General features: G+C 44.9%; 3 protein-coding genes across 6 annotated transcripts; 2 read left to right on the top strand and 1 right to left on the bottom strand.

Annotated features, from left to right (window-relative positions):
• Window positions 1-1,206: 1,206 nt before the first annotated feature.
• Window positions 1,207-15,858, bottom strand: LOC124091462 (protein Tob1-like). The gene is given in 4 exon segments (XM_046442530.2): window positions 1,207-1,705; window positions 1,708-2,623; window positions 2,750-3,394; window positions 15,733-15,858. Coding segments are annotated over 2 exon segments (1,017 nt in total). The 5' UTR covers window positions 2,588-2,623; window positions 2,750-3,394; window positions 15,733-15,858; the 3' UTR covers window positions 1,207-1,568.
• On the top strand, window positions 15,858-21,350 carry Wdr45 (WD repeat domain 45). 4 transcript variants are annotated; one of them, XM_046442527.2, is made up of 11 exons: window positions 15,858-15,988; window positions 17,350-17,421; window positions 17,534-17,608; window positions 17,693-17,797; window positions 18,825-18,930; window positions 19,055-19,149; window positions 20,024-20,103; window positions 20,211-20,419; window positions 20,498-20,599; window positions 20,683-20,828; window positions 21,078-21,350. In XM_046442527.2, the coding sequence occupies exons 2-11, from the start codon at window positions 17,367-17,369 to the stop codon at window positions 21,185-21,187; spliced, it is 1,083 nt and encodes a 360-aa protein (XP_046298483.1). In that variant the 5' UTR covers window positions 15,858-15,988; window positions 17,350-17,366; the 3' UTR covers window positions 21,188-21,350. The 4 variants fall into 4 exon arrangements, with proteins under 4 accessions (XP_046298483.1, XP_046298482.1, XP_046298485.1 ...); XM_046442526.2 differs by having other exon boundaries at window positions 18,822-18,930; XM_046442528.2 differs by having other exon boundaries at window positions 15,938-15,988; window positions 17,508-17,608; window positions 18,822-18,930.
• Window positions 21,351-21,886: 536 nt separating this feature from the next.
• Window positions 21,887-24,549, top strand: Praf2 (PRA1 domain family member 2). The gene is made up of 3 exons (XM_046442531.2): window positions 21,887-22,151; window positions 23,076-23,293; window positions 23,716-24,549. The coding sequence occupies exons 1-3, from the start codon at window positions 21,973-21,975 to the stop codon at window positions 23,853-23,855; spliced, it is 537 nt and encodes a 178-aa protein (XP_046298487.1). The 5' UTR covers window positions 21,887-21,972; the 3' UTR covers window positions 23,856-24,549.
• The last annotated feature ends 509 nt before the right edge of the window (window positions 24,550-25,058 follow it).

The following is a 25,058-nucleotide window of genomic DNA, read 5'->3' as shown; positions in this document are numbered from 1 at the left end:
CCTGGGTGAGATGGAGAAAATTGTACAATATGTATGTGATTGTCTTGTCCATTATGAACTTCTGTAACAAAATACCTGAGGCTAGGTCAATTACTGAAAGTATTCTACACTTTATTGCAGTGCTGGGAATTAACCCCAAGGGTACGCTACTACTTAGCTACATCCCTAGTGCTTCTTAATTTTTTTTTCAGTGAGGGTGTCGCTAGGTTGCCCAGGCTGAACTTGAACATGTGATCCACCTTCCTCAGCCACCTGAGCTGGTGTGTGCCAGGGCTCCTGAATCTGAGACTGGGTAATTTATAATGAGCAAAAATTTATTGACTCACAGTTTTGGAGGCTGGAAAGTCCAGTATTAAGGTGCTGATAGCTGGTGAGGGCCTTGCTGCATCATACCATAATGGAAGAGCAAAAAAGAAAGTAAGGGAGTGAGAAAGAGGAGTTGAATACATCCTTTTCTAGGATACCCACTCCAATGGTAAAGAACCCATTCCTTCCATAACACATTAATCCATTCACATCACCCTCGTGGCTTAATGTGAGGTCCCATCTTCCAACACTGTTTCGTTGGGGATTAATTTTCAAACACACACTTTGGGGGGAAACCCATTCCAATCTCAGCAGTACAACTTAGTGAGATCCTATCTCAAAAAAAATGAAAAGGCTGGGTATGTAGCTAAGTGATAGAGTGCTTCTGGGTGCCAGCAGGTCTGTCTACCAATACCAAGAAAATATACATTTAGAAAATAACCTATGACTAATAGTTTTTAATTAAGACTAATCGTTTTTAATTTTTTTTTATTTTAAAACAAACTTAATATAAACTATTTCAGTCCCTCTTAACATGTATGACACTGACTCAAAATACTTTTATACCATTTTTTCAAGTATTGCACAAATACGTACAAAATTAATATTTACGATTATATTTTCTTCCATAATATATAGCAAAAATCTTTAGACCTTTAACAGAAAATACATTTTTTGAAAAAGCAAATATTTGTACACTTTAATTCTGCCATTAAAGGAATATCTTGTACATAATTTTTAGAATAATTGATATCTTTAAGATGGATATTTTACAATTTCAGTAAAAAAAAATAATACAACATGAAGCTGCTGTTGTCCCAGATCACTGAAGTAAAAAGATATAAATGCAATACCATGTCATAGAAACAATATATATATATATATATATATATATATATATATATATATATATATATATCCTCTGATATTTTACAAATTTTGTACCAAATTAAATTGTACAATTAGAAAAGACCAATAAACCCACTTATTAGTGGTAATTTTTTATAAAAAAAAAATCAGCCATGTCCTTGCTATATCTTACATATTGTAAGAGGCCATATCTGAGAGTATACTTTAAAATATACAGTCAGTATAAAATAACTTTGTGCTTGGTTGGCAAATGAAAAACGATTCATGTTTTATTTTTGTAACCAAGCCTGAATGTATCCTTACTATAAGCTTAAAAAAAATCTCAAGGAGGTGCAAAAAAAGTCCTCTTGCGCCCGTGCATTTTAACTGGTACGACACACTTTTTTGTTTTCTTAGTTAGCCATAACAGGCTGGAATTGCTGGTTAGAATACTGTACGTTATTTAAGCTAAAATTCAAGCCACCTACAAAAGACTTCTCGTTGAGGTCACCATAGACCTCAAGTACATCAAAGGCATTACTGTACTGAAGTTAAGGGGGCTGTCACCTGGGAACATTCCATTAGTACTGCCACCTTGACCCTGAATATTAGGAAAAATAAATTCCTTGGCATTAGGAGAAAGAGCAGAGGTTTTCTGCTGTTGCTGCTGCTGTGGTGGCGGCAGCGGCTGGGATGGCTGCTGCTGCTGCTGTGGCTGCTGCTGGCTACCCAGGCCCAGCCCGTACAGAGAGTGCATTGAGGAAGAGATGGCTTTCTGCTTCAAGAGGTCATTCACATTCAGGCCGAGGTTGATAGCAGAAGTACGTGCAACCTTGTTGCTCCGGCCACTATTCTTCATTTTGGTAGAGCCGAACTTGGTGGCAGCAAAAGTGGCAGTGGTAAAGGTTAAAGGCTGAGTGGACCAGGGCATGAAGGTAGGGCTTACAGCAGCAGAGTGTCCAAAGGGAGGCGATGGAGAGCTGGACACTGAAGAGGCTGGGTCACTTACGGGCATAAAAACCTGGGCCTCTGGGTTAAAGCTGTTTTTTATTTCCTTATCCAACTCACATCCATTTTCATTATTATCATCCACATAAAGCACCTTCACTGGTCCCTTTTCACCAATTTGGTAGGAAACCTCAAATGGGTCGATCCAAACACTAAGATCCTCTGGCAGATTGCTACGAACATCGTCAATGTCCAAACCACTCTCTTTGGATGCTTGTTCAATCACTGGATCCACTTTCTCCCCTACATGTATACATCTAAACCCTGATCCTTTGTAAGGCTTTTCAGGATACCAGTGCCCTTCATATTTCTTCTTAAGAAGTCTTTCAAGCTCTTCACCAAAAATGTTGACACGTCTCCTGGGAAGCTTATTGTACAAATATGAAATAATAAAATTCAGTGCTACTTGGATTTCAAGCTGCATAGCTGCTATGCCACAAAGTTAGGTTTGTTTCAACTCCTTCACCAAAAGAAAAAAAAAGAAAGAAAGAAAAGAAAGAAAGAAAAAAAGAAAAAAGAAAAGTTCAGTTTGTGGCAGAGAAACAAATTCTCATTCAAAGTGCTGGTATTATAGATTATCCTTCACCTTGAGTGGTCTTGTTCGGGCTGCATCCGCCACAGACCCACGGCTGGGCTGCGGAGAAGCGGAGGCAGGGCGGGGGCACGAGAGGGTCGAGGGTCGGGAGCGCCGAGCTGGCAGGGTGCAAGACGTTGTCGCTGCCGCTGGACGGGAACGGAGGCCTCAGGCGGGCCTTAGGAGATCGCCGTTCCTGGCTCGGGGTGGCGAGGATCACGGTCAGGTGAGCGCGCTGACTTCACACAGCCCGATGCCCAGGACCCGCGTCCTGGACCCGCGTCCCGGTACTCGCCCACTCCTCGCTGGGCCAGAGCTTCGCTCCTTCTGCCGCGGTGCGCGCCCCGCCTCTCGTTTTATATTCTCCTCCCTGCCCCCCATCCCCTCCGTGGGGGTGTGCGCGCCCGTTTTGTGTTCATTTTTTATAATCATTGGCAGGCATTTGTTTTCTATTTCCTAGGTTTGTCTGTGAGTCTATGCATAAAGATTCTCAGCGTGAATGCAAGTTTCATGAGCAAACACAAAAATTATAGGGAGATTTCGTACAGGAAAAAGCCAGACTTGAGCCATGTATCCATGAGGATCTAGTAAGGAAGATGTCCCCACATTCTCTTGCCCTGTCAGGTGTGGGCAACTGCTCTTCAGAGAGGGTTTCGTCTGTATAACGAGATATATGAGATTATCAATTTATAAAAAGAACAGGTTTATTTTAGCTTAGTTTCAGAGATTCCAATCTAGATCAGGCAGACCCATTGCTATTAGGCCTCCAGTGGGGGTGCAGGATGTAAATGGTGAAGAGCACATGGCAGACCACACCAGCTCACCTCATGCTCAGGAAGAGAAAAAGAGGAAGGGGTGTTCCCTAATCCCTGTTGGGGTCACATCACCAATGGCCAAAAGACCAAGATTCCACCTCTCATAAATTCCATCACCTCCCAATAGCACCATCCTGGGGACCAAGCCTTTAACAAATGGGCTTTGAGAGATATTCAAGATCCAAACTATTAGCAGGCTTGGTAACACACACCTGTAATCCTGGTGGCTCCAGAGGCTGGAACAGGAGGATTGACAATTCTAGGCCAGCCTCAACAATTTAGTGAGGCTCTAAATAACTTAGCGAGACCCTGTCTCAAAGTAAAATTAAAAAGAGCTGGACATAAAGCTCAGTGATAAAGTGTCCCTGGGTTCAATCCCCCAGTACAAAAAAAAAAAAAAAAAAAAAATCCAAAATATAGAGGTCCATTTACATAGCAACTACAAAGATCCTTTGTTTTCTTTTTTGGTTTTTATTCTATTTTTATTATTTATAGGTATTTTTATTTTTTGATACTGGGATTGAACCCAGGACGTCCCTTCAACCACTTAGCCACATCCCCAGCCCTTTTTAAAATATTTTATTTAGAGACAGGGTCTCTCTAAATTGCTTATGGCCTTGCTAAGTTGCTGAGGCTGGCTTTAAACTCACTGAACTCCTGCCTCACCCTCCTGAGCCACTGGGATTACAGGTATGTGCTACTATGCCTGGCTTTTTATTTTTTATTTTTGTTTTGACTGTCTTTTTTCTCTGAGGAAACAAGATTTTATTGGGGTTGGGGATGTAGCTCAGTGATAGAGCACTTGGCTGGTATGTGGGAGAATCTGAGTTTGATCCCCAGCACCTCAAAAAAGAAAAAGAAAACTTTTTATGGCATGATCTGATGTTGAATGGGAAACATTGGTTACAGTATCCAGGCCTAATTCATGATCTCCTGTAACATAGTTAATTGTGGCCCACACAAAATTTGAGTGTGTGTGTTGCACTGAATTGGAAAAATGAAGGTTTTTGTTTTTTTTCTTCATACTGGGGATATAACCCAGGGGCAATTTGTCACTGAACTATATCCCAAACCATTTTATTTTGAGACAGAGTCTCACTAAATTGCTTAGGGCTTTGCTAAATTGCTGGAGCTAACCTTAAATTTTCAATCTTCCTACCTCAGCCTCCTGAGTTACTGGGATTACTTGTGTGCACCACTGTGCCTGGCTTCAAAATGGAGATGTTAATTTGAAAGGTAATACATTTTGAGGTACATTATAAATAATTATCCCTCAGCATTCAAGGAGGATTGGTTGCAGGAACCCCCACTGATACCAAAATCTGCAGAGCTCAAGTTGCTTTAAAAAAAGGCATAGTATTTGGAGTTTCTTTATTTTTTTTTTTCAGTACTGGGGATCAAACCCAGGCATGCTTTACCACTTTATCACTGAAGTACAATCTCAGCCCTCTTTATTTCTTATTTTGAGACAGGGTCTTAGTAGGGTTCCCAGGCTGGCCTTTAACTTGCAATCTTCCTGCCTCAGACTCCCAAATTGCTGGAATTAGAGGTATTAATCACCTTTTCCAAGAAAACAGTATAATATTGTCATATAACCTATCCATAGCCTCCTGTAAAGTTTAAATAACAATATTATGTAAATAGTTACTATACTACATTATTTAGGAAATAAATTATAAAAAAAATCTGTTCATGTTCAGCACAAATGCAGGGTTTTATTCATTCATTCATTCATTCATTTCAGGGATAGAACCCAGGGTAGCTCAACCACTAAGCCATATCCCCAGCTCTTTTTAAAATTTTTTTTCTTTTAAGACAGGGTCTCACCAAGTTGCTCAGGAGCTTGTTAAATTGCTAAAGCTGGTTTTAAAATGTGTGATCCTCCTGGATTGCTGGTATAAGTGTGCACCAACACACCAGCACAAATGCATTTAAAAAAAAAAAACCTGTTCAGGGACTAGGGATGTGGCTTAATGGAAGTATGCCTGCCTGGCATGTGTGAGATCCTGGGTTCAATCCCCAACACCACAAAATACAAACACATTTTCAGCCTATAATTGGTTGAATCCATTTTTGTGGAACCAATGGATGTAGAAGGCTGCCTGTTCTATTACACAACAAATTGAGTGAAATTTTCATGACAAAGCAGTTTCAGTGGTGAAGAAATCTGTATTCTATAATTGGTTGCACTGCAATTGGAACAAGTGTCAGATTTATAAGAATGGAAGTCATAAAGACGAAGACCTACTGTGTGTTGTGCCTTTATAGATCTTACTAACAGTCCTAAAAGCTCATATGCAATGTAGATATTGTTAGCTTGGTTTTACAAATGAGAAAACTGAACCTTGCAGATGAAATAACATGCCCAGTGTGAAAGTGATAGAGTATTCACAGAAGTCTTTCCATTAGTTCTCTTTACTATATAATAAATTACTCCAGAACTAAGCACCTTTAAACAACTCACATTTATTGTCTACAGTTCCTGATAGCTGGGTGCAGTGATGCTTGTCTGTAATCCCAGCAGCTAAAAAGGCTGAAGCAGGAGGGTCATGAGTTCAAAGCCAGGCTCAGCAAATTAATGAGGCCCTAAGCAACTCAGCAAGACCCTATCTCTAGATAAAATATTAAAAAGGGCTGGGGATGTGGCTCAGTGGCTAAGCACCCCTTGGGTTCAATCCCCAGTACAAAAACTAAAACAAACAAAAACTATAGTTTCTATGCCTAAGGAGTCTGGCCAGAGATTAACTGGGTCCTCTGGCTCTGGATCTCACACAAGGTGGTCAGGAAGGTGCCAGCTGGGGCTTTGATATCATCTGAAGACTTTACTGGTAAAAGATACAGATCCAGGGGGATAGTAGAGGATAGGAAGGGCAGCAAAATACAACATACACTAGTATTGCAGTATGTAAAAAAGTAGATGTGTAACCGATGTGATTCTGCAATCTGTATACGGGGTAAAAATGGGAGTTCATAATCCACTTGAATCAAATGTATGAAATATGATATGTCAAGAGCTTTGTAATGTTTTGAACAACTAATAATAAAAAAAGGATACAGATTCAAGCTGACTCACAGGATTGCTGGACCAAGGGACTCTGTTCCTTGACACATGGGCCTCACCATGGGTCAGTCATAGCATGGTAGTTAGTGTCATCAGAAAAAGCCAACAAGAGGGCCAGAGAGGCTGGGAGTGGTGGTGCATGCCTATAATCCCAGTGGCTTGGGCAGCTGGGGCAAGAGGATCATGAGTTCAAAGCCAGACCTGGCAATTTAGTGAGGCCCTCAGCAATTTAGTAAGACCCTGTCTCAAAATAAAATTTTTGTTTTAAAAATGCTGGGGAGGGGCTGGGGATGTGGCTCAAGTGGTAGAGCGCTCACCTAGCATGCATTAGGCACTGGGTTCGATTCTCAGCACCACATAAAAATAAAATATAGATATTGTGTCCACCTAAAAAATAAATAAATAAATAAATATATTTTTTTAAAATGCTAGGGATATGCCTCAGTGGTTAAATGCCCCTGGGTTAAATCCCTGGTTCAAAAAAGGGGGGTGGGCAGAGAATGGCAGCAACAGGGAGAGAACACTAACATATCACAAGCCAGTATTTTGAAATCTAATCATGGAAGTAACATCCTGTAACTTTTACCACATTCCATTGATTAAAAGTTCGTCACTAGGTTCAGCTTACACTGAAGGGGAGGAAATTCCACAGGGTTGTGATTGTCAGAAGGTGGACTCATTGTGAGCGATTATAGCGGCTGCTGATTACAGTCCTCTTCCTGGCTCTACTGTTAAAGAATTTCTTCTTGTTCTTAGGAAAGAATAGATAATGATTAGGTGGGCGCTATTGGTGCACACCAGTAATCACAGGGATTTGGGAGGCTAAGGCAGGAGCATTGCAACTCTGTAACCAGCCTCAGCAAATTAGCTAGACCTTGTCTCAAAATAAAAAACAAAAAGGACTGAGGATGTGGCTCAATGTTAAAGAAGAGATTGTGATTAGTAGGTATACTGAAGAACTTTAGAGGTTAATAAATTTTAAAATTTATAAAATAGACCATAGCTTTTTTGTTTTGTACTGGAAATTTAACCCAGGGGTGCTCTACTATGAAGCTACATACCCAGCCCCTGTTTTAAAAATATTTTTAGTTGTAAATGGATATTTTATTTATTTATTTTATTTATTTTTATGTGGTGCTGAGGATCAAACCCAGTGACTCACACATGCTAGGCAAGCACTCTACCACTGAGCTACAACCCCAGCCCACTTTTTATTTTTTTAAATGTTTTTAGTTGTAGATGGACACAATACCTTTATTTTGTTTATTTAGTTGTTTTTTTTATGTGATTCTGGGGATTGAACCCAATACTTCATGCATGCTAGGCAAGCGTCTTACCACTGAGCTACAACCCCAGCCCTTATTTTTGTATTTTGAGACAGGATCTCACTAAGTTGCTAGGACCTCAATAAGTTGCTGAGACTGGCCTCAAACTTGCAATCCTCCTGCATCAGCCTCCCTAGTCTCTGGAATTACAGCCATATACCACTGCACTTGGCTAGAACATATATTTTTTAATTAATGAAAATCACTAATTAAGACAAATTATATATGTATACACAAACATATATATAGTTATCATAGAAAAAGTAAAATATGTGATGGGTAATTTTATCAAAAGTCATGCATGCCCTGTCTTGAGAGGTAGTACAGGCTGGAGGATCACAAGTTTGAGGCCAGTCTGGGCAACTTAGTGAGACCCTGTATCAAAATTTTAAAAAATTGGGCTGGGGATGTGACTCAAGTGGTAGCGCGCTCGCCTGGCATGCGTGCAGCCCGGGTTCGATCCTCAGCACCACATACAAACAAAGATGTTGTGTCTGCCAAAAACTAAAAAAATAAATATTAAAAAAATTATCTCTCTCTTTAAAAAAAATTTAAAAAAAATAAATGGGCTGATGACGAGCTCAGTTGTAGAGCACCTGTTGGTTGAATCCCTAGTACAACAACAACAAAAAATGAAAATAAAAATGTTACGTGCCCAAAAGTACACAGCAAGCATCATACTGCATAGAAGAATTTTAGATCCATATCCTTTAAAACTAAGAAGAAGGATACCCAGTCACTACTGCTAACTGATAAGCCTTAGCAAGATGGCCAATAATTGAAGTTAGCAAAATGGCCAGTAATTGTAGTAACTTTCTACACTAACAATAGCAAACAATAAATTTCTTCATATATAACACCTACAGGTTCTGCTCCCCTGGTTGAAACCTGATGATACACAGGGTAAGGAGAGATGTGTAGTCCATAGTCCCAGTAACTAGGGAAGCTGATGCAGGACGATTGCTTTAGCTCAAGTGTTCAAGAGCAGCATGGGCAATAGAAAGACAATGTCTTCAAAATTATAAATAAATAAGAGGGGCTGGGATTATGGCTTGCCTAGCACAGGCAGGATCGGGGTTTGATCCTTAGCACCACATAAAAAATAAAGGCATTGTGTTATGTCCATCTACACCTAAAAAAAAAAATATATTAAAATAAATAAATAAATAAGAAAGATACAAGATGTGGGGGAAAACCAGTTTTTTTCCTGCTCTCAAGCAGCCAACACAACACTCTTACACCAATTTATGTGGGGATTGTTAAGCAATCATTTCTGCCATTGACACCAGCTGGGTGTCTTCTGATTAATTTCATTGTGACTCTAACTGTAGATACCTTTAGATTCCAGAGGTTGAGGATTCAGTCTCACAAGACTGATGGCTACCTAAGATCCTAAAGAACAGGTTATGATCTGTGCTGTTTAAAAACCACCTTTTATTTGAATCATGACCCATTCCTTTGGTTCAGTTAACTTGCTTGAGCAGCACAGGAGCTCCGAGAAATACTTATGTTTAATCATTTATTACCAAGGATTTTATAAAGTATTCAGATGAACCAGCCAGATAATAGAGATGCATATAAAATATGAGAGAAGGGGTGTGTCACCCTCCTGAAGCCCCACATGTCCACTTGCCATCTGTGGAGAAGCATCCAGGACCAAGTACTTTTGAGTTATTTTTAAAATTTTTTTTGTTGTTGTAGATGGACAGTGTGCCTTTATTATATATGTTTGTTCTTATATGGTGCTAAGGATTGAACCCAGTGCCTCACACATGCTAGGCAAGTGCTCTGCCACAGAGCTACAGCTCCAGCCCACATCTGAGTTTGAATGGAAGCTTCATTACATAGTCAGGATTTATTAAATTACTAGCCTTTGGTGTTCAATTTAACCTTCAGCTCCTCTCCCTAAACTGGAGGGAGCTCAAGGGCAGGATTAAAGTTCTAACCCTCTAATAAGTTTGGATCCCCTGGCAACAAGCCCCCACCCTAAGGCTGTCTGGGATTCCCTAAGTACCCATCATCTCATTATCATATAAAGGCACTTATCACTTAAGAAATTCCAATGAGGGTTAAAGGCATACCTCAGTGGTAGAGCCTTCTAGAATCCTGGAAGTCCCTGTGTTTGATTCCTAGTAAACCACCACCAAAAGAAAGAAATTCCAGGGAGTGTGTGCCTAAAAATGGCTAAATATTTATAATATTTATTTCACAATGTCACACAAGATAATAAAAGCAGCATGGTATTGCTACAGAAAAGGGCCAGTGAAAGAGTAGGGAGGTCAGTGAAAGACCCCTGCATGGACTGAAGCCAAACGTGCATAAATGACAGCACAGATCAATGAGTAAAGCATATACTTTTCAGTAGATGGTGTGGGAAAGTGGCATGAACTGAAATAAAATACTAGGTTCATACATTATACCACCAAACACAGTAGATTCTGAATGGATTGAAGACCTAAATGACAAAGATGAAATTGATTGAAAGAAATGTAGGAAAATATAATGTCGGAGAGGAAGCAAGTCTTCAAGAAAATGTTAGAAGCGCCGAGGTGTAGTGGTACAATCCCAGCTACTCAGGGGGCAGAGGCAGGAGGATTGCAAGTTCAGGGCCAGTCTCAGCAACATAGCAAAATTTAAAAAACGAAAAGTCTTGAGGATGTAGTTCAGTGACAGAGCACCCTGGGTTCAATTCCCAGTAGTCCAAATAAAAATAATAATTTCTAGTATTCTTACTGTATGTAGCTCACTGATAGAGTGCTTACCAAGCATGCAGGAAGTCCTGGGTTCCATCCCCAGCAACGCAAAAACACAAACACCACAAAAAATCTACTTAACAAAGCAAATTTGTAGGCAAATTTTTAAACCAGATTTCAAAATGGAAGATATTAAAAGTATATAAAGCTATGGAGATATTCATATTTCAAAATTTCAAGGAATTCTTGAAAATCAATTTTTTCCTTTTTGTTTTTTCTGTCTTTCTTTATACTAGGAATTAAACCTATGGGTGCTTAACCACTGAGTCACATCCCCAGCCCTTTTTTATTTTTTTATTTTAAGACAGGGTCTGGGGCTGGGGTTGTAGCTCAGGAGTAGAGAGCTCACCTAGCACGTGTGAGGCCCTGGGTTCGATCCTCAGTACCATATAAAAACAAAACAGGTATTGTGTCCAACTACAACAAAAAACTAAATATTAAAAAAAGACAGGGTCTCACTAAATTGCTTAGGGTCTTGCTAAATTGCTGAGGCTGGTTTCGAACTTGCAATCCTCCTGCCTCAGCCTCCCAAGTCACTGGGATTACAGATGAACACCACTGTGCCCAGCATAAAAGACAGCAATCTCAAAAGAAAAATGATCATGGGATATGACAGAAGATAAAAAAAAAAAAAAGATGGCCTGGGGGTATAGCTCAGTGGTAGAGCACTTACCTAACATGCAGGAGGCCCTGAGATCCATCCCTAATTAAAAAAAAGAAAAGAAAGGAAATAAGAGAAACTTCAAGGGGCTGGGGATGTGGCTCAAGCGGCAGCGCGCTCGCCTGGCATGCCTGTAGCCCGGGTTCGATCCTCAGCACCACATACAAACAATGATGTTGTGTCCGCCGAAAACTAAAAAATAAATATTAAAAAATTCTCTCTCTAAAAAAAGAGAGAGAGAAACTTCAAAAGCCAAGCAAGGGCATGAAAAGATGACTGAATTCAATAATCAGAGAAATGTCAGTTAAACTGAGGGACCAATTAACACCTACTTAACTGTTAAACCTATGGGGCCTGGGTGGCTCAGTGCGTGAGACACTGGGTTCAATCCCTGGCACCACATAAAAATAAAAAAAAAATAAAATAAAATAAAATAAAGGTATTGTGTCCATCTTCAACTAAAAAGAATATTAAAAGAAAACTATGAAAGCTAGAAAATGCTGGGCAAGGTGTTGCACATCTGTAATCCTAGCAGCTCTGGAGGCTGAGGAAGGAGGATTGAGAGTTCAAAGCCAGCCTCAGCAACTTAGCAGGGCCTTAAGCATCTGTCTCTAAATAAAATATTAAAAAGGGCTGGGGATGTTGCTCAGTGTTTAAGCACTCCTGGGTTCAATCCCCAAAATCCCTGGTACAAAAAAAAAAGGCACAGAAAATGCTCAGGGAGGGTCAGTAGAGACCAAGAACTTAGGCCTGGGAATAGGAATGTAAACTGAAAGGGTCCCTCTAGAACAATAACATGATGTCCTTCACCAAGTGAAGGATTCAATACCCTCTGACTCCACTGGTTTGCTTCTGGGTGTACATCCCAAAGCACAATTCCTAGGGGTCCATCAAAGAGCAGTCTCTAGTGGTACAAAGAATTAGAGGCAGCCAGGGCAATCATCTATAAAGAAAGGATAGTGTCAAAGGGCAAAATTGCAATTTTTTTTGGTACTGGGGATTGAATTCAGGGTGCTTTACCACTGAGCCACATACCAAGCCCTTTTTACTTTTATTTATTTACTTACTTATTGGTACTAGGGATTGAACCAAGGGGTGCTCAACCAACTGGCCATGTCCCAGCTCTTTTTATTTTTTTCTTTCTAGACAGGGTTTTACTAAATTTCTTAGGGCCTCACTAAGTTGCTGAGACTGGCTTTGAATCTGCAGTCCTCCTGACTCAGCCTCCTTGAATAGCCCTTTTTATTTTTAATTGAGACAGGTCTTACTAAATTGCTTAGGGCCTAATTTGCTGAGACTGACCTTTATCTTGTGATCATCCTGTCTTAGCCTCCCCAGTTACTGGGATTACAGGCATGTGCCATGGCATCCAGTGAAAATCTGTTTGTTGGTGGTAGTAGGGATTGAATCCAGGGATGCTCTACCACTGAGTGACAATGCCAGCCTTTTTAATTTTGTTTTATTTATTTTGGTACTGAGGTTTGAACCCAGGGACATTTAACCACTAAGCCACATCCCTAGCCCCTTGCTAAGTTGTTGAGCCTTGCTAATTTGATGAGGCTGCCTTTAAACTTGAAATCCTCCTGCCTCAGCCTCCTGAGTTGCTTAGATTACAGGCATGCACCACCACTCCTGGTCTAATTTCTTTTTGAAACATTTATTTTTTAGTTGTAGGTGGACACATACCTTTATTTTATGTGGTGCTGAGGATCAAACCCACTGCCTCACGCATTCTATGCAAGTGCTCCAACTCTGAGCCACACCCCAGCCCTTCCTATGCCTGGTCTAATTTATTGTTTATTCTGAGACAAAGTCACACTAAATTGCCCAGGCTAGCTTTGTACTTAAAATCCTCCTGCCTCAGCCTCCCAAGTTTTGTGATTATAGGAGTCTATCATCTTGCCCAGATCCATTTAAAATTTGTAATTGGCTTTAACTGTGACTCTAGAATTTGGTAATACTTTTTTCATAAAAGCATAATTGTTCCAATGAGCTAAAGAAAGAAGGCTGGTTTATAGGTACAGAAAGGCTGAAGAAAGCTGAAACAAAAAAATCAGATTGTTCATTTCAAAGTTACTTTTCTTGTACAGCAGGGACAGGGAGAAAGAACAGTGGAAAAATAACTGATTGGATTTGGGCCCAGTGGTGTACGCCTAAAATTCCAGCACTAGGGAGGATAAGGCAAGAAGACTGCAAAATCAAGGTCAGCCTCAGTAACTTTGTGAGGCCCTAGGTATCTTAGTGAGATCCTGTCTCAAAATTAAAAGCTAAAAAGGGCTGGGGATGTGCTTCAGTGGTAAAGCGCCCCTGGGTTGAATCCCAAATACCAAAAAAAATTGGATATCGGGTTACTTTAGATTAATTTTTTGTGGAAGGATTAAGGCAAGTTGAAACTAAACTTTAAATCTGATCTACAAGAAATCAGGATCACAGAGATAAAAGCCAAATTTCTCAAAAAGGCTACTTTCAATTGGCATGATAATGTAATTCCCTCTGCCTTAATCTTTACACACAGAAAAAAGTAACCTAAGGCCTAGGGATATAGATCAATGGTAGAGCACTTGCCTAAGTACCTGGGGCCCTGGGTTCCTTCCCCAGCACCACAAGACAAAACAAAATGAAAAAAAAAAAAAAACTTTCACTAGTAAATGGCATAAATGGGGCTGGGAATGTAGTTAGGTAGTGGAGCACTTGCCTAGCATACACAGTTCCATCTGCAACTGTAAAGCCAACAATAAAGCCACTCCCAAGGCAAGGGCCTGAGGGCAAAGACCTCTTGAACCCAATCACCATCCAATGGTCCACCCTCAAATGCCATTAATATATGAATTTGGAGATTAAAATTCCAATACATGAATTTGAGGAACACATTCAAACAATAGCAATACCCAAAGATTATAATATTTGGAAATCAATCGTATACAAATGGAGGGATAGCCAGAGATGGAGAACATGAGGAGAGTAAGAGCAGGAAGAACTGTGGACTGCACTGGAATGTCCCAGGAGAGGGCAGAGAAGTGATTGCTGCTTTGGCAAGATTGTTACTCATCAGTGATTTGGTTAACAGCAGTCTCAGTGACAGAGGCCAAACTGAATTAAGTTAAATATGGTCTGGGACATGAGGAAGTAGACATTGAAGGAAGCCAGAAGATTGGCTTTGCTGAGGAGTCAAATGCCTAGGAGGGTATATGGGGTCAAAGTGCACAGGTAAACATTTCGATGGCTGTTAATGATACATGAGCTGAAACACCCTAGATGTCCATCAATGAGGGAACAGCTGAACAAAACTATATTTATAACATGGAATATCATGAGCCAGTTAAAAAGATGAATTAAACAGATGCTCTTATAATTAAAAAGGCATCAAAACAATACTTCAGGGGCTGGGAATGAAACTCGGTGATAGAATGATTGCTTAGCACATGCACTGACCTGTGTTCCATCTCCAGTCCCACCAAAGAACAACAAATAAAATACTCTTAGAGAAAGAGTAGGGTGAGCATGGTGGTGAATGCCTGTAACTCCAGCTCCTGGGGAGGCTGAGGCAGGAGGATCACAATTCAAGGCCAACCTGGGAAATTTACCAAGACTATCTCTAAATTTTACACACACACACACACACACACACATATATATCTGGGAATGTAGATCAGTGATGGAGCAACCCTGGGTTCAATCCCCAGTACCAGGGGGGAAAAAAGGTATATTGCATTAGTGTTAGTATTCTGATTGTAACAATTTATATTTCTTAAAATTGTATGAAACCATTCTTGTCTCAAAATTTTTTAAGTTTAAGAAATACTTCCATGGGCTGAGATATAGCTCAGGTGGTAGAGTGCCTGCCTCGCAGGCACTAGGCCCTGGGTTCAATTCCCAGCACCACACACACACCAAAAAAAAAAAGAAAGAAAGAAAAAGAAAAGAAATACTTCCAGCATGCACATAATTTGGAAGCCTTTTGGTTTCTACAGTAAGCATTCATACCTTTTATCGTCAAAAAACTATTTCTCATTTTGTAAATAAAACAGGACCAGAGGTGCAGTGAGGAGAGTGTAATTCCATCCCTGAGTTTCCTTGACCAAAGAGATAAAGGCTTAACTTTCAAGGTCTCTAAGTCCGCCTATGCCCCAAGCCTTTCAAGCCACCTCCCTAAGTCTGAGACCACTCCTAAGACAGCCGGAAGCTACTCTAGCCCAACTCGGAGGACCACGTCTTGTTCGCCTGGAAGGTTAAAAGCCTCTGGCTATTTATGGGTTAAAGAGTTGCCTGCTGGGCCCATTTCCGTTTAGCAAAGGGAAGGCCCTCTCTTCCCAACCCCTTCCTGGTTCCCACGCCCTCGGGCAACCTTGCCCTTGGGTATCCTCTGTCCCCATAGCCGACCTTCCTCTGCTCCCTGAGCCCTCCATGGAGGACCCTGGTATCACTCGGGATGCTCGAAAGACCCGCAAACCGGACGAGAAGGGTTGTGCGATCAAGTTGTCAGGCCAGGAAGCCACTTCCGGTCGCAGACTCCCTCCCCCGGAAGCGGGGCCTGATGTAAACACCTGAGCTGGGCACCAAGGCCTGGGAGGTCAGAAAGCCGGGCCGCGGGCAGCACCGACAGCGAGGCCGGGGGTCAGGAACGCACTGAAGTCAGGTCGGTGAAGGCGGTGGGAAATTGGAGCACATCCCAGAGCTAATCGGGGTCACGGGCGGGGTGGGGTCTTGAGGAGGGGTCTTAGTAGGTTAGGGATCTGGGCCAGGGGTCTTAAAGTGAGTGCTGGTGTTGCAAGGGGTATGAGAGGAGTCTTAGAAGAGGCCTGAGGCATCCCGTGTAGGATTCTTGGGTGGTGCTGGTATTTGGAATGGATGGAAGTCCAAAAAAAGGGGTCTTGGAAGGAGGAGCTATCAAAAGTGTAGGTCTTGGGGGAGTGAGGCTGTCAGATGGAGGGGGGAAAGGTAGGAGACTTTAGAAGATGGGCAGGGGAGTGTATCTAGGTAGAGGTCTTGAGAGAGATTGGATTTGAAGGGAGGATGGGGGCTTTTTAGGGCAGGAATCTTGGGAGGGGGGGGACCAGAACAGGCTTTTTTACAAGGTTAAGGTTTTCTTAGGAAGGGGTTTTGGGTGGTGTGTCCTGGGAAAAGGTTTTTAGGGTTAGCTATTCCCTGGAGCAGGGTCTTGGTGAGAGGGTAGAGGGTTTAGAGAAGCACTATTAGGGGGATGGGTGCCTGACGGTGGATCTAAGCCAGTTCAAGTAGGAGCCAGGGACAGCAGAGACAAGAAATCAGATGTTCCACGAGTGGAAGATTGAAAGTGATACAGGAATACTGAAGTAGGGTCTTCAGGTCATAATGGGATCCAGGGGAAAGTCTAAGCTGGCCTTGGTAGGCAGAGTTTGCAAGGTGTGAGAAGGAGATGGGGAAGGTTTGTGAGGAAGAAAATTGTGAGAAGATTCAAATATATGAATGAGTTGCGGTAGAGTAGGAAGGGCATGAGGGAAGTTCCTGTGGGTGGTGGACCACACACTGCAGTCAGTCTCAGGAGGTGCAAGAATCAGTAAATGTATTTGACCCCTTTTCCCCTATATACTGACAGTCAGAGTTGGGTGCTGTATGCATGTGTGAAGATCAGAAGTGGGTAAGCAGTGGTTTGAGGCCACCTTAAGATTGGCTGGAGGTAGGGAGGAGGTATCACTGGGGTGTCCCCTACCACATTACTTCCTGTCAAGTCAGTAAGGGTCAGTGTCTAAGGAGGAGGTACAAGGAATAAGTCAGTATAGGCCTGGGTCTGGGATTGTGAAAATATGTGTGAGACAAAATAGGGTTTCTGGCCATTCTGTTTGGGGACTTTGGAGCTTAGAGCAGAGACTTTAGGACTCTCCTCCCATTTTATCTTCTCTGTAGTCTGGTCGAGAAGTTAGCAGAGTGGGGAGGAGAAGAAATCACTTAGGGACAGAAGTTCTAGGGTGTGCAGGGGAGATCCCAGGACCCTTGTCAACTCTATACTATTGTATCTAGGGGTACAATCCTGAACCATGACTCAGCAGCCTCTTCGAGGGGTGACCAGCCTACGTTTCAACCAAGACCAAAGTGAGTAATGCTTGTACCTGTACCCTTGAGGGAGGGGAGGAGAGAAGGGTCAGAGGTGGGCCATAGGCCTAAGCTCCCCTCTCCAGGTGTTCTGGATTCCTTCCATCCCCAGGCTGTTTTTGCTGTGCCATGGAGACAGGTGTGCGCATCTACAATGTTGAACCACTGATGGAGAAGGGGCATTTGGGTGAGCCACTTAGTGGGGGAGGGGTGGTGGGCAGAAGGCTGGGCATTGGCACCTACCTCCACTGACATCCTGGTCCCTGTTCAGACCACGAGCAGGTGGGCAGCATGGGCCTGGTAGAGATGCTGCACCGTTCCAACCTGCTGGCCCTGGTGGGCGGTGGTGGCAGCCCCAAGTTCTCCGAGATCTCAGGTAAGTGCCCTCATCCTGCCCTTGACCCAGATTCCTGGGATTCCTGGCCTCCCACAGGAATCTGGGAAGCACTAGCAGATGAATGTCAGAGCACCTCAGATTCCCATAGTGAGGCCCACAGCTTGGAAGTTTGATGAGAAGCTTGATGTTTTGTTTTCATTTTTAAAACACTTATTGGGGCTTAGGGTATAGCTCAGTGGTACAGTACATGCCTGAGATGCACAAGGCCCTGGGTTCAATCCCGAGCACAACAAACACACTTAACCCAGTGCCCTCTATGTGCCATGTTCTTACCTATGGAACACTTACTGTGAGCCTGACACTGTCCTAAGCACTTCATCTGTATTGACTCATTTAATCCTCACAGTAACTCTGGTAGGAAGTATCATGATTCTTCCCCCCTCCTATTTTTACACTGCTAGGGAGAGAACCTATGACTGTCACATCTTAAGCCACACATTTTTATCAATGAGGAAACTGAGGCCCAATGAGGTTGACTTGCCTAAGATCACACAATCAATAGTTTTTTCACACCTTGGTGCTGTCTTTCAAACACCTCCTTGGCTTGAGCCTTAAGTGCCATCTTGTTTTAAGGTATTTTCTTGTCAATCCCACCACAGCATGGGAAGAATTGTCCTAGGTGAGTCACAGAGCCCTAGGATTCCTCACAGAAATCTCTGAGGGGTATGGACTGAGACCCTGGAAGTAGATATGGTTGCTGAGGGAAAGTTATAAGCCTGGGTATGAGCCCCTTCTTGGTTGTTGATGGGCTGTAAGGTCCCTGGTCAGACAAAACCCCTTCAAACCCTAGTTTCCTCATCACCAAACAAGCATAATAGTTCTAGAACCTAGTCCCTCAGGGACCTTGCCCAGAGTGATCATGCTGTGCAGAGCTCACATTGGGGGTTTAGTGAAAGGCCAAGGGAGTGGGGTAAGGTCCAATGGAGAGAAGGGGTGGGTCCTGTGTCACCAGGGCTGCCCCTCACCCTAAACCTTGGCCCCACCAACCCACCAACCTGCCCAGCAGTGCTGATCTGGGATGATGCCCGGGAGGGCAAGGACTCCAAGGACAAGCTGGTGCTGGAGTTCACCTTCACCAAGCCAGTGCTGGCTGTGCGCATGCGCCATGACAAGTGAGCCTGAGGAGGACTGGGGTGGAGGGCAGGAGGTCCCCAGAGCAAGTGAAAGAGTGAGTTCTATCTGGGAAGCCTGCCCTCCCTCCCCTCATGGCCATCCTGTGTTGTGTGATGCCCACAGGATTGTGATCGTGCTGAGGAACCGTATCTACGTGTACTCTTTTCCTGACAATCCCCGAAAGCTGTTTGAATTTGACACCAGAGACAACCCCAAGGGTGAGAGGACCCAGATATGCAGGTGTAAGGGTGTGAGCCCAGGAGTGGGACAGAGATAGGAGAAAAAGGAAGGGAGCACACACAAAGAATAGGAAGAGGGGCTGTGGCTCAGCAGTAGCATACTTGCCAGGCATGTGTGAGGCACTGGGTTCGATTCTCAGCACCACATATAAATAAATAAAATGAAGGTCTATCAACAATTAAAAAAATACTTTTAGAAAGTATCACTATGGATTTATGAATTGTTATAATTAAAGTGTAATAATCTGTGATGTATTTTTAAAAATTAGGAAGAGAGGTCAGGCATGGTGGCTCATGTCTCTAATCCTAGCTACTCAGGATGCTAAGTTCACAGCCAACCTGGTCAACTTAATGAGACCCTGAAAAGATTGGGGATGTAGCTTAGTGGTAGAGCATCCCTGAGTTCAATCCCCAGTACATGGGGAAAAGAACAGGGAGAAAGGCTTCATGCACAGAGATGCTCAAATGGGCTGAAGGGTGCAGTCTATTCATCCTTCTATTCCACTGTTCTCTCTCCCCACCTTCAGCACTGTCCCATCTCTGGATGCCTCAGATGAGAGCAGAAACACCTAGTGAAGATGTGGGTGGGTGTGTTAGGGAGCCCTGGGCTTCTAGGCTGTCATAGAAGCATATTAGAATCCACAGCTGCTTGGGAGAGGATAGGAATCTGGTGGGGAGTGCAGCTGAACAAAATTCTGCCACCACCCACTCTACCCCCAGTTTCTATAGATAACATGTCCCCATTATGGAGATTTGAAGTTTGTCCCTTACCCAAATCTGCCCATTTCGAGAGACTGTACCCTCACCTTTCTCCTCTTTACCTGCCCATCCTTCCTGCATCCTCACACCCTAGGGCTCTGTGACCTCTGTCCCAGCCTGGAGAAGCAACTGCTTGTATTCCCAGGACACAAGTGTGGAAGTCTGCAACTTGTGGTGAGTTGTCCAGTGGGCAAGAATACAGGTGGGCTGGCTCTCCCTGTGGACTCTTGGCTTCTCCCCTCCATGCCACTCCAAGGCCAAGCAGCTCCCTCCTACCTCAGGATCTGGCAAGCACAAAGCCTGGCACCTCATCTGCTCCTTTCACCATCAATGCACATCAGAGTGATGTAGCCTGTGTGTCCCTGAACCAGCCAGGCACTGTAGTGGCCTCTGCCTCCCAGAAGGGCACCCTTATTCGCCTTTTTGACACTCAGTCCAAGGAAAAACTGGTGGAGCTGCGACGAGGCACTGACCCTGCAACCCTATACTGGTGAGCACAAGATATGTATGGTGGGGTGGTGACCCCATGACACGCATTACATGTGCACTTGGCTGGTCTGTCTTCCAGCATTAACTTCAGCCACGACTCCTCCTTCCTCTGCGCTTCCAGTGATAAAGGCACTGTCCATATCTTTGCTCTCAAGGATACCCGCCTCAACCGACGCTCTGCGTGAGTACCCTCTGTCTCACCCTGTATCATCCCCACCCCCCTGCCCATGTACCCCATCTGGGCTTACCCAGTGCTGCCTGCAGGCTGGCTCGTGTGGGCAAGGTGGGGCCTATGATTGGGCAATACGTGGACTCTCAGTGGAGCCTGGCGAGCTTTACTGTGCCTGCTGAGTCAGCATGCATCTGCGCCTTTGGTCGCAATACGTCCAAGAACGTCAATTCTGTAATTGGTGAGTGGAAAAAGCCCCTTGGTTCGGGGTACTGCATGGGCAAAGGTCTGCAGGTTGGACCTAGAAGAATTTGAGGGCCATCAGAAGCCTGAGGGAGCTGGAGTGTGTGGCTCAACACATCATCAGTAAGGGGTATGGCACTTGGACAAAGGACTTGGAGGTAGACCCTAGACCATGCGACACCTGAGAAGGCTGCAGTGTGTGGCTGTGGCAGCCCCTAACCTTTTACCACCCCTCCCACCCCCCCAGCCATCTGCGTAGATGGAACCTTCCACAAATATGTCTTCACTCCTGATGGAAACTGCAACAGAGAGGCTTTCGACGTGTACCTTGACATCTGTGATGATGATGATTTTTAAGGACCCTGGGGGACGTGCTAGGAACCTGCAGTGACATGTGGTAGAACTGAACCTTGAGGGTGGGGAAGTGCTGTGGAATTCACCAACCATCAAGCATTAATGGGGCCTGTGCCACTCTCCACCCAGCAGAGAGATGTCTAAATAAACAGCTCACTTCCTCCAAGCACTTTTTGATGATTGCCCCAAGGGCCATGACTGGGAAGCCGGCAGATTCCCTGGGGCTCCTCGCCCAGAAAAATTTGCCAAAGACTCAAGAGGGCGTGTCTTAATCCAACCTGGGGATTTAAAAAAGCTTTCCAGGAAAAGATGATCTTTGATGTAACGGATGTGAATAAAAGGCCCTTAAAGGCATTTACGGCTTGACCTCAGGGGTGGGGCTTTGAGTTGGCCAGAGAGGTGTGACCCTCTCTGGATCCTGACAGGAAGTGGAATCCTGCTCGGGTTCTTCTGAAAGTCCCTGCGGCCTTACATCTCCGGTCTTGCTACCGAGTGCTTGAGCCGCCAGCCCCGCCCAGTACTGCTCCCAATCTTGATGCCCCGCCTAGGGGCGGTTCAAAATTTGAAGAGTTCCCAGAACCTCTTGCGCGGCTGAGGCATCATTTCCCGGCAGCCTTTGCTGCCTTACTTGCCGGCAAATTATTTGCATTTCCGGTCACATGCGCATCTGCGCAGTATATCTATGTGGTTTGTTTTAGACTCCATTTCCCGGGGTGCCCCGCGCTGCCGCGGGGTATAACGGGTGTTGTAGTCCGGCCGCCCTCCGGACTGGTCCAGCAACCCGCAGGATGTCGGAGGTGCGGCTGCCACCGCTACGCGCCCTAGACGACTTTGTTCTGGGATCAGCACGTCTGGCTGCTCCGGATCTATGCGACCCGCAGCGATGGTGCCACCGCGTCATCAACAACCTCCTCTACTATCAAACCAACTACCTTCTCTGCTTTGGCTTTGGTCTCGCTCTGGCTGGGTGAGGGAGGGAGGCAACGGTTGGCTGGGGATGCCAACAGGGCATAGAGGGTGGACCGCTTGGTCTTTGAGGACTGGGAGGGGGAACCTAAGGAAATGCTGAGGCAAGAAGGGTGAATATGGCAGAAGTGGAAGGCCTAAAGTACACGGAAGGAAGTGAATCCTGGTTATAAGGAAGGCCTGCGGGGGATGGATGGAGGGTCTGGAGGAAAGATCTAGGGAGGATGGAGAAGTGTGGAACTGAAGGGGAAAGTGGGCTTGGAGATGGACATGAAGATAAAGAGGTACCTGTTGGGGAACTTGGTCCCAGAGGGAGGACCCAGGGTTGAAAAGCCTGAGATCAGAGGGATGGAGAATCTAAATAGAAGAGGGACTTAGGCAATTAAGAGTGGGGTTCTTAACTTGGAAGTTAAGCGTGGGACTGAAGACCTGGAGTTCTAGCAATGATGATGGAGGAATCTACTGGGAAATGGGAGCCTGGAGGGGACATTTGATGTGGAGGACGCCTGGAAGGTGGTCCTGTAAAGACCCTGGGCCTAGGGAGAAAGAAATGTGTGACAGGATTTGAGGCCTGGATGCTGGATCTGCAGGGGCTCGGCTCAAATGGAGGATGTGGGGTGAGGTGAAGGTGGGGTTGCTGGAGAAGGATCCCTGCTCAGGAGTTGGGGGTAGAGTCAGAAGAAAGACCCAGGAAAGTGTTTGGAGCCCGGGGCATCTAGTGAGATGGGAAGACCAAAATCAGGGAACAAGAAACTCAGACTGTAGGATTGACACACAGGGAATGTGAATCTGGTGGATGGACCTGTCGGGGACAGAGCTGGCATGAGTGTTTGCTGGGCTGGAGGGTCCAGAAACGGGGATCTACGCTCTTGGGGCCCAGGACCTAGTGGATGGTGAGACTAGCTTAGTGCCCTTGTTCCCGCAGGTACGTGCGTCCGCTGCACACGCTCCTGAGTGCGCTTGCAGTGGTGGTAGCCCTCGGCGTGCTGGTGTGGGCTGCTGAGACCCGCGCAGCAGTACGCCGCTGCCGCCGCAGCCACCCAGCAGCCTGCTTGGCAGGAGTACTTGCCGTCGGTCTCCTCGTTCTCTGGGTCGCGGGTGGCGCTTGCACCTTCCTGATCAGCATCGCCGGGCCGGTCCTTTGTGAGTCTTCACTACCCTGAAATGGCCGGGGAAATGGCCAGCGCGCTTAAGTCAGCAGGCCCGCCCTGTGCTGGTCCGTGGGCTGAGAGGGGGCTGGGAAGCAGACTAGAGAAGCAACACAAGGGCAGCAAGGCCTCTATTAAATGCGCCTTCTTTGGCGCTGCTCCCTACTTAAGAGTACGCCTCCCTTATTACCACCTTCTTGGGTCTCCTGGTGTTAAGTGCCTTAAACTGGCCACGTCCCTGTTATTGGACTCCCTTCCTGGCCACGCCCCCATGTAAAGATAACTACTCCAGAGGCGTCCTTGCCACTCCACTTGATGATTGGCCTGCCAGTGAGCCAATTCCCTCCAGTGGGCCCCTACTGGCTGAAAAATAAGGGCCCTTCCCACTGACCCGACTCCTCTGAATACCGCCCACAGTGATCCTGGTGCATGCCTCGCTGCGCCTGCGCAACCTTAAAAACAAGATCGAGAACAAGATCGAGAGCATTGGTCTCAAGCGAACGCCAATGGGGCTGCTACTAGAGGCCCTGGGACAAGAGCAGGAGGCTGGATCCTAAGGGCCTGGAATCTGCACCCAAGGGCCTGGAGAACACCATCCCACCCCAGCCCATACCTGGGACCCAGAGCTCTTTCCCAGACTTTAAGATAGGAGCCTAGAGCCCCCTAGTCCAAACAAGACCTCTGTGAATGTGCCCCACATGCAAAATCAGGATTTCCTTGGATCCAAACCCCTATTATTTAGATACCAGAGACTTCTACAGCCCTGAACTTGGGACCCAGAGCCACCTACATTCACCTCCAAAACTGGGGCTCGAGACCAGAGCATCCCTGACCAATCTCAAACTATGGACTCAAGAGATACCCCCCAACCCAAATTTGGGATTCACTGGTATTCCGTTCTGGGATCCCATGCCCAGGGCAAGGAATTGTCAACAGAAGATACCGGGACCAAGGCTTTTCTAGCCCCACCCCTGCTTTGAACCAGATTAAGGCATTGCCAAATCTTGACCCCCAAACCAAGTGTTCTCAGGCCTCACCTGGGTGGAATCAGAATACCTGACTGTTGGATCCTTGGTCCCAGGTGATCCCCAACCCTCACAAGTCCCAGTAGCTTCCCTCCAGCTCTCCAGATTTGGCTCCTTTCCCCAACATTCCAGTGTCAAGGACCAAGGGGTGGAGAAGCCCCAGCAGGGAAGAGAATATCTGTATCAGTATTACTGCAACAATAAAGCCGTTGCATCTCTCAAGCCAGTTTGGCCTCCTGAGTGAAGTTCTTGTACCTTTCAAAGGACAGGGTGGTCTGCTCTTCAATTCTGCTAGCCTCTACCTGATTAGGTCTCCCTGTCAAGTGTGTAGGATGAAGGGCTTAGGCCCTTTCTCAAAACTTTTACCTCTGGATGATCAATAAAGCATGGGGAGGTTAAGGGAACAGAGTGTATACTATCACCATTTTGAATTACTAAGAATTCTTGTTTGAGCTGGGTGTGCTAGCCCCCACCTGTAATCTCAGTGACTCAGGAGTCTGAGGCCGGAGGACAGCAAGTTTGAGGCTAGCTTGGTAACTTGGCAAGACCTTGTCTCAAAGTAAAAAAAAAAAAAAAAAAAAAAAAAGGACTGGGGATGTAGCTCATTGGTAGAATATTCTGGGTTCAATCCCCAGTACCTAAAAAAATTTCCTGTTTGAGGTGGTCTAGGAATCTTAGACCAGACAGGCAAAGTTGTCCCACATCACAAAGCAAGCCAAAACAGATGACACTGTT

The sequence above is a fragment of the Marmota monax genome, unplaced genomic scaffold, assembly GCF_021218885.2.
Source record: "Marmota monax isolate L192 unplaced genomic scaffold, Marmota_monax_Labrador192_F-V1.1 WCK01_AAM20220418_F8-fsc00170, whole genome shotgun sequence".
NCBI lineage: Eukaryota > Metazoa > Chordata > Mammalia > Rodentia > Sciuridae > Marmota > Marmota monax.
This window is presented reverse-complemented; position numbering and strand designations above follow the sequence as displayed.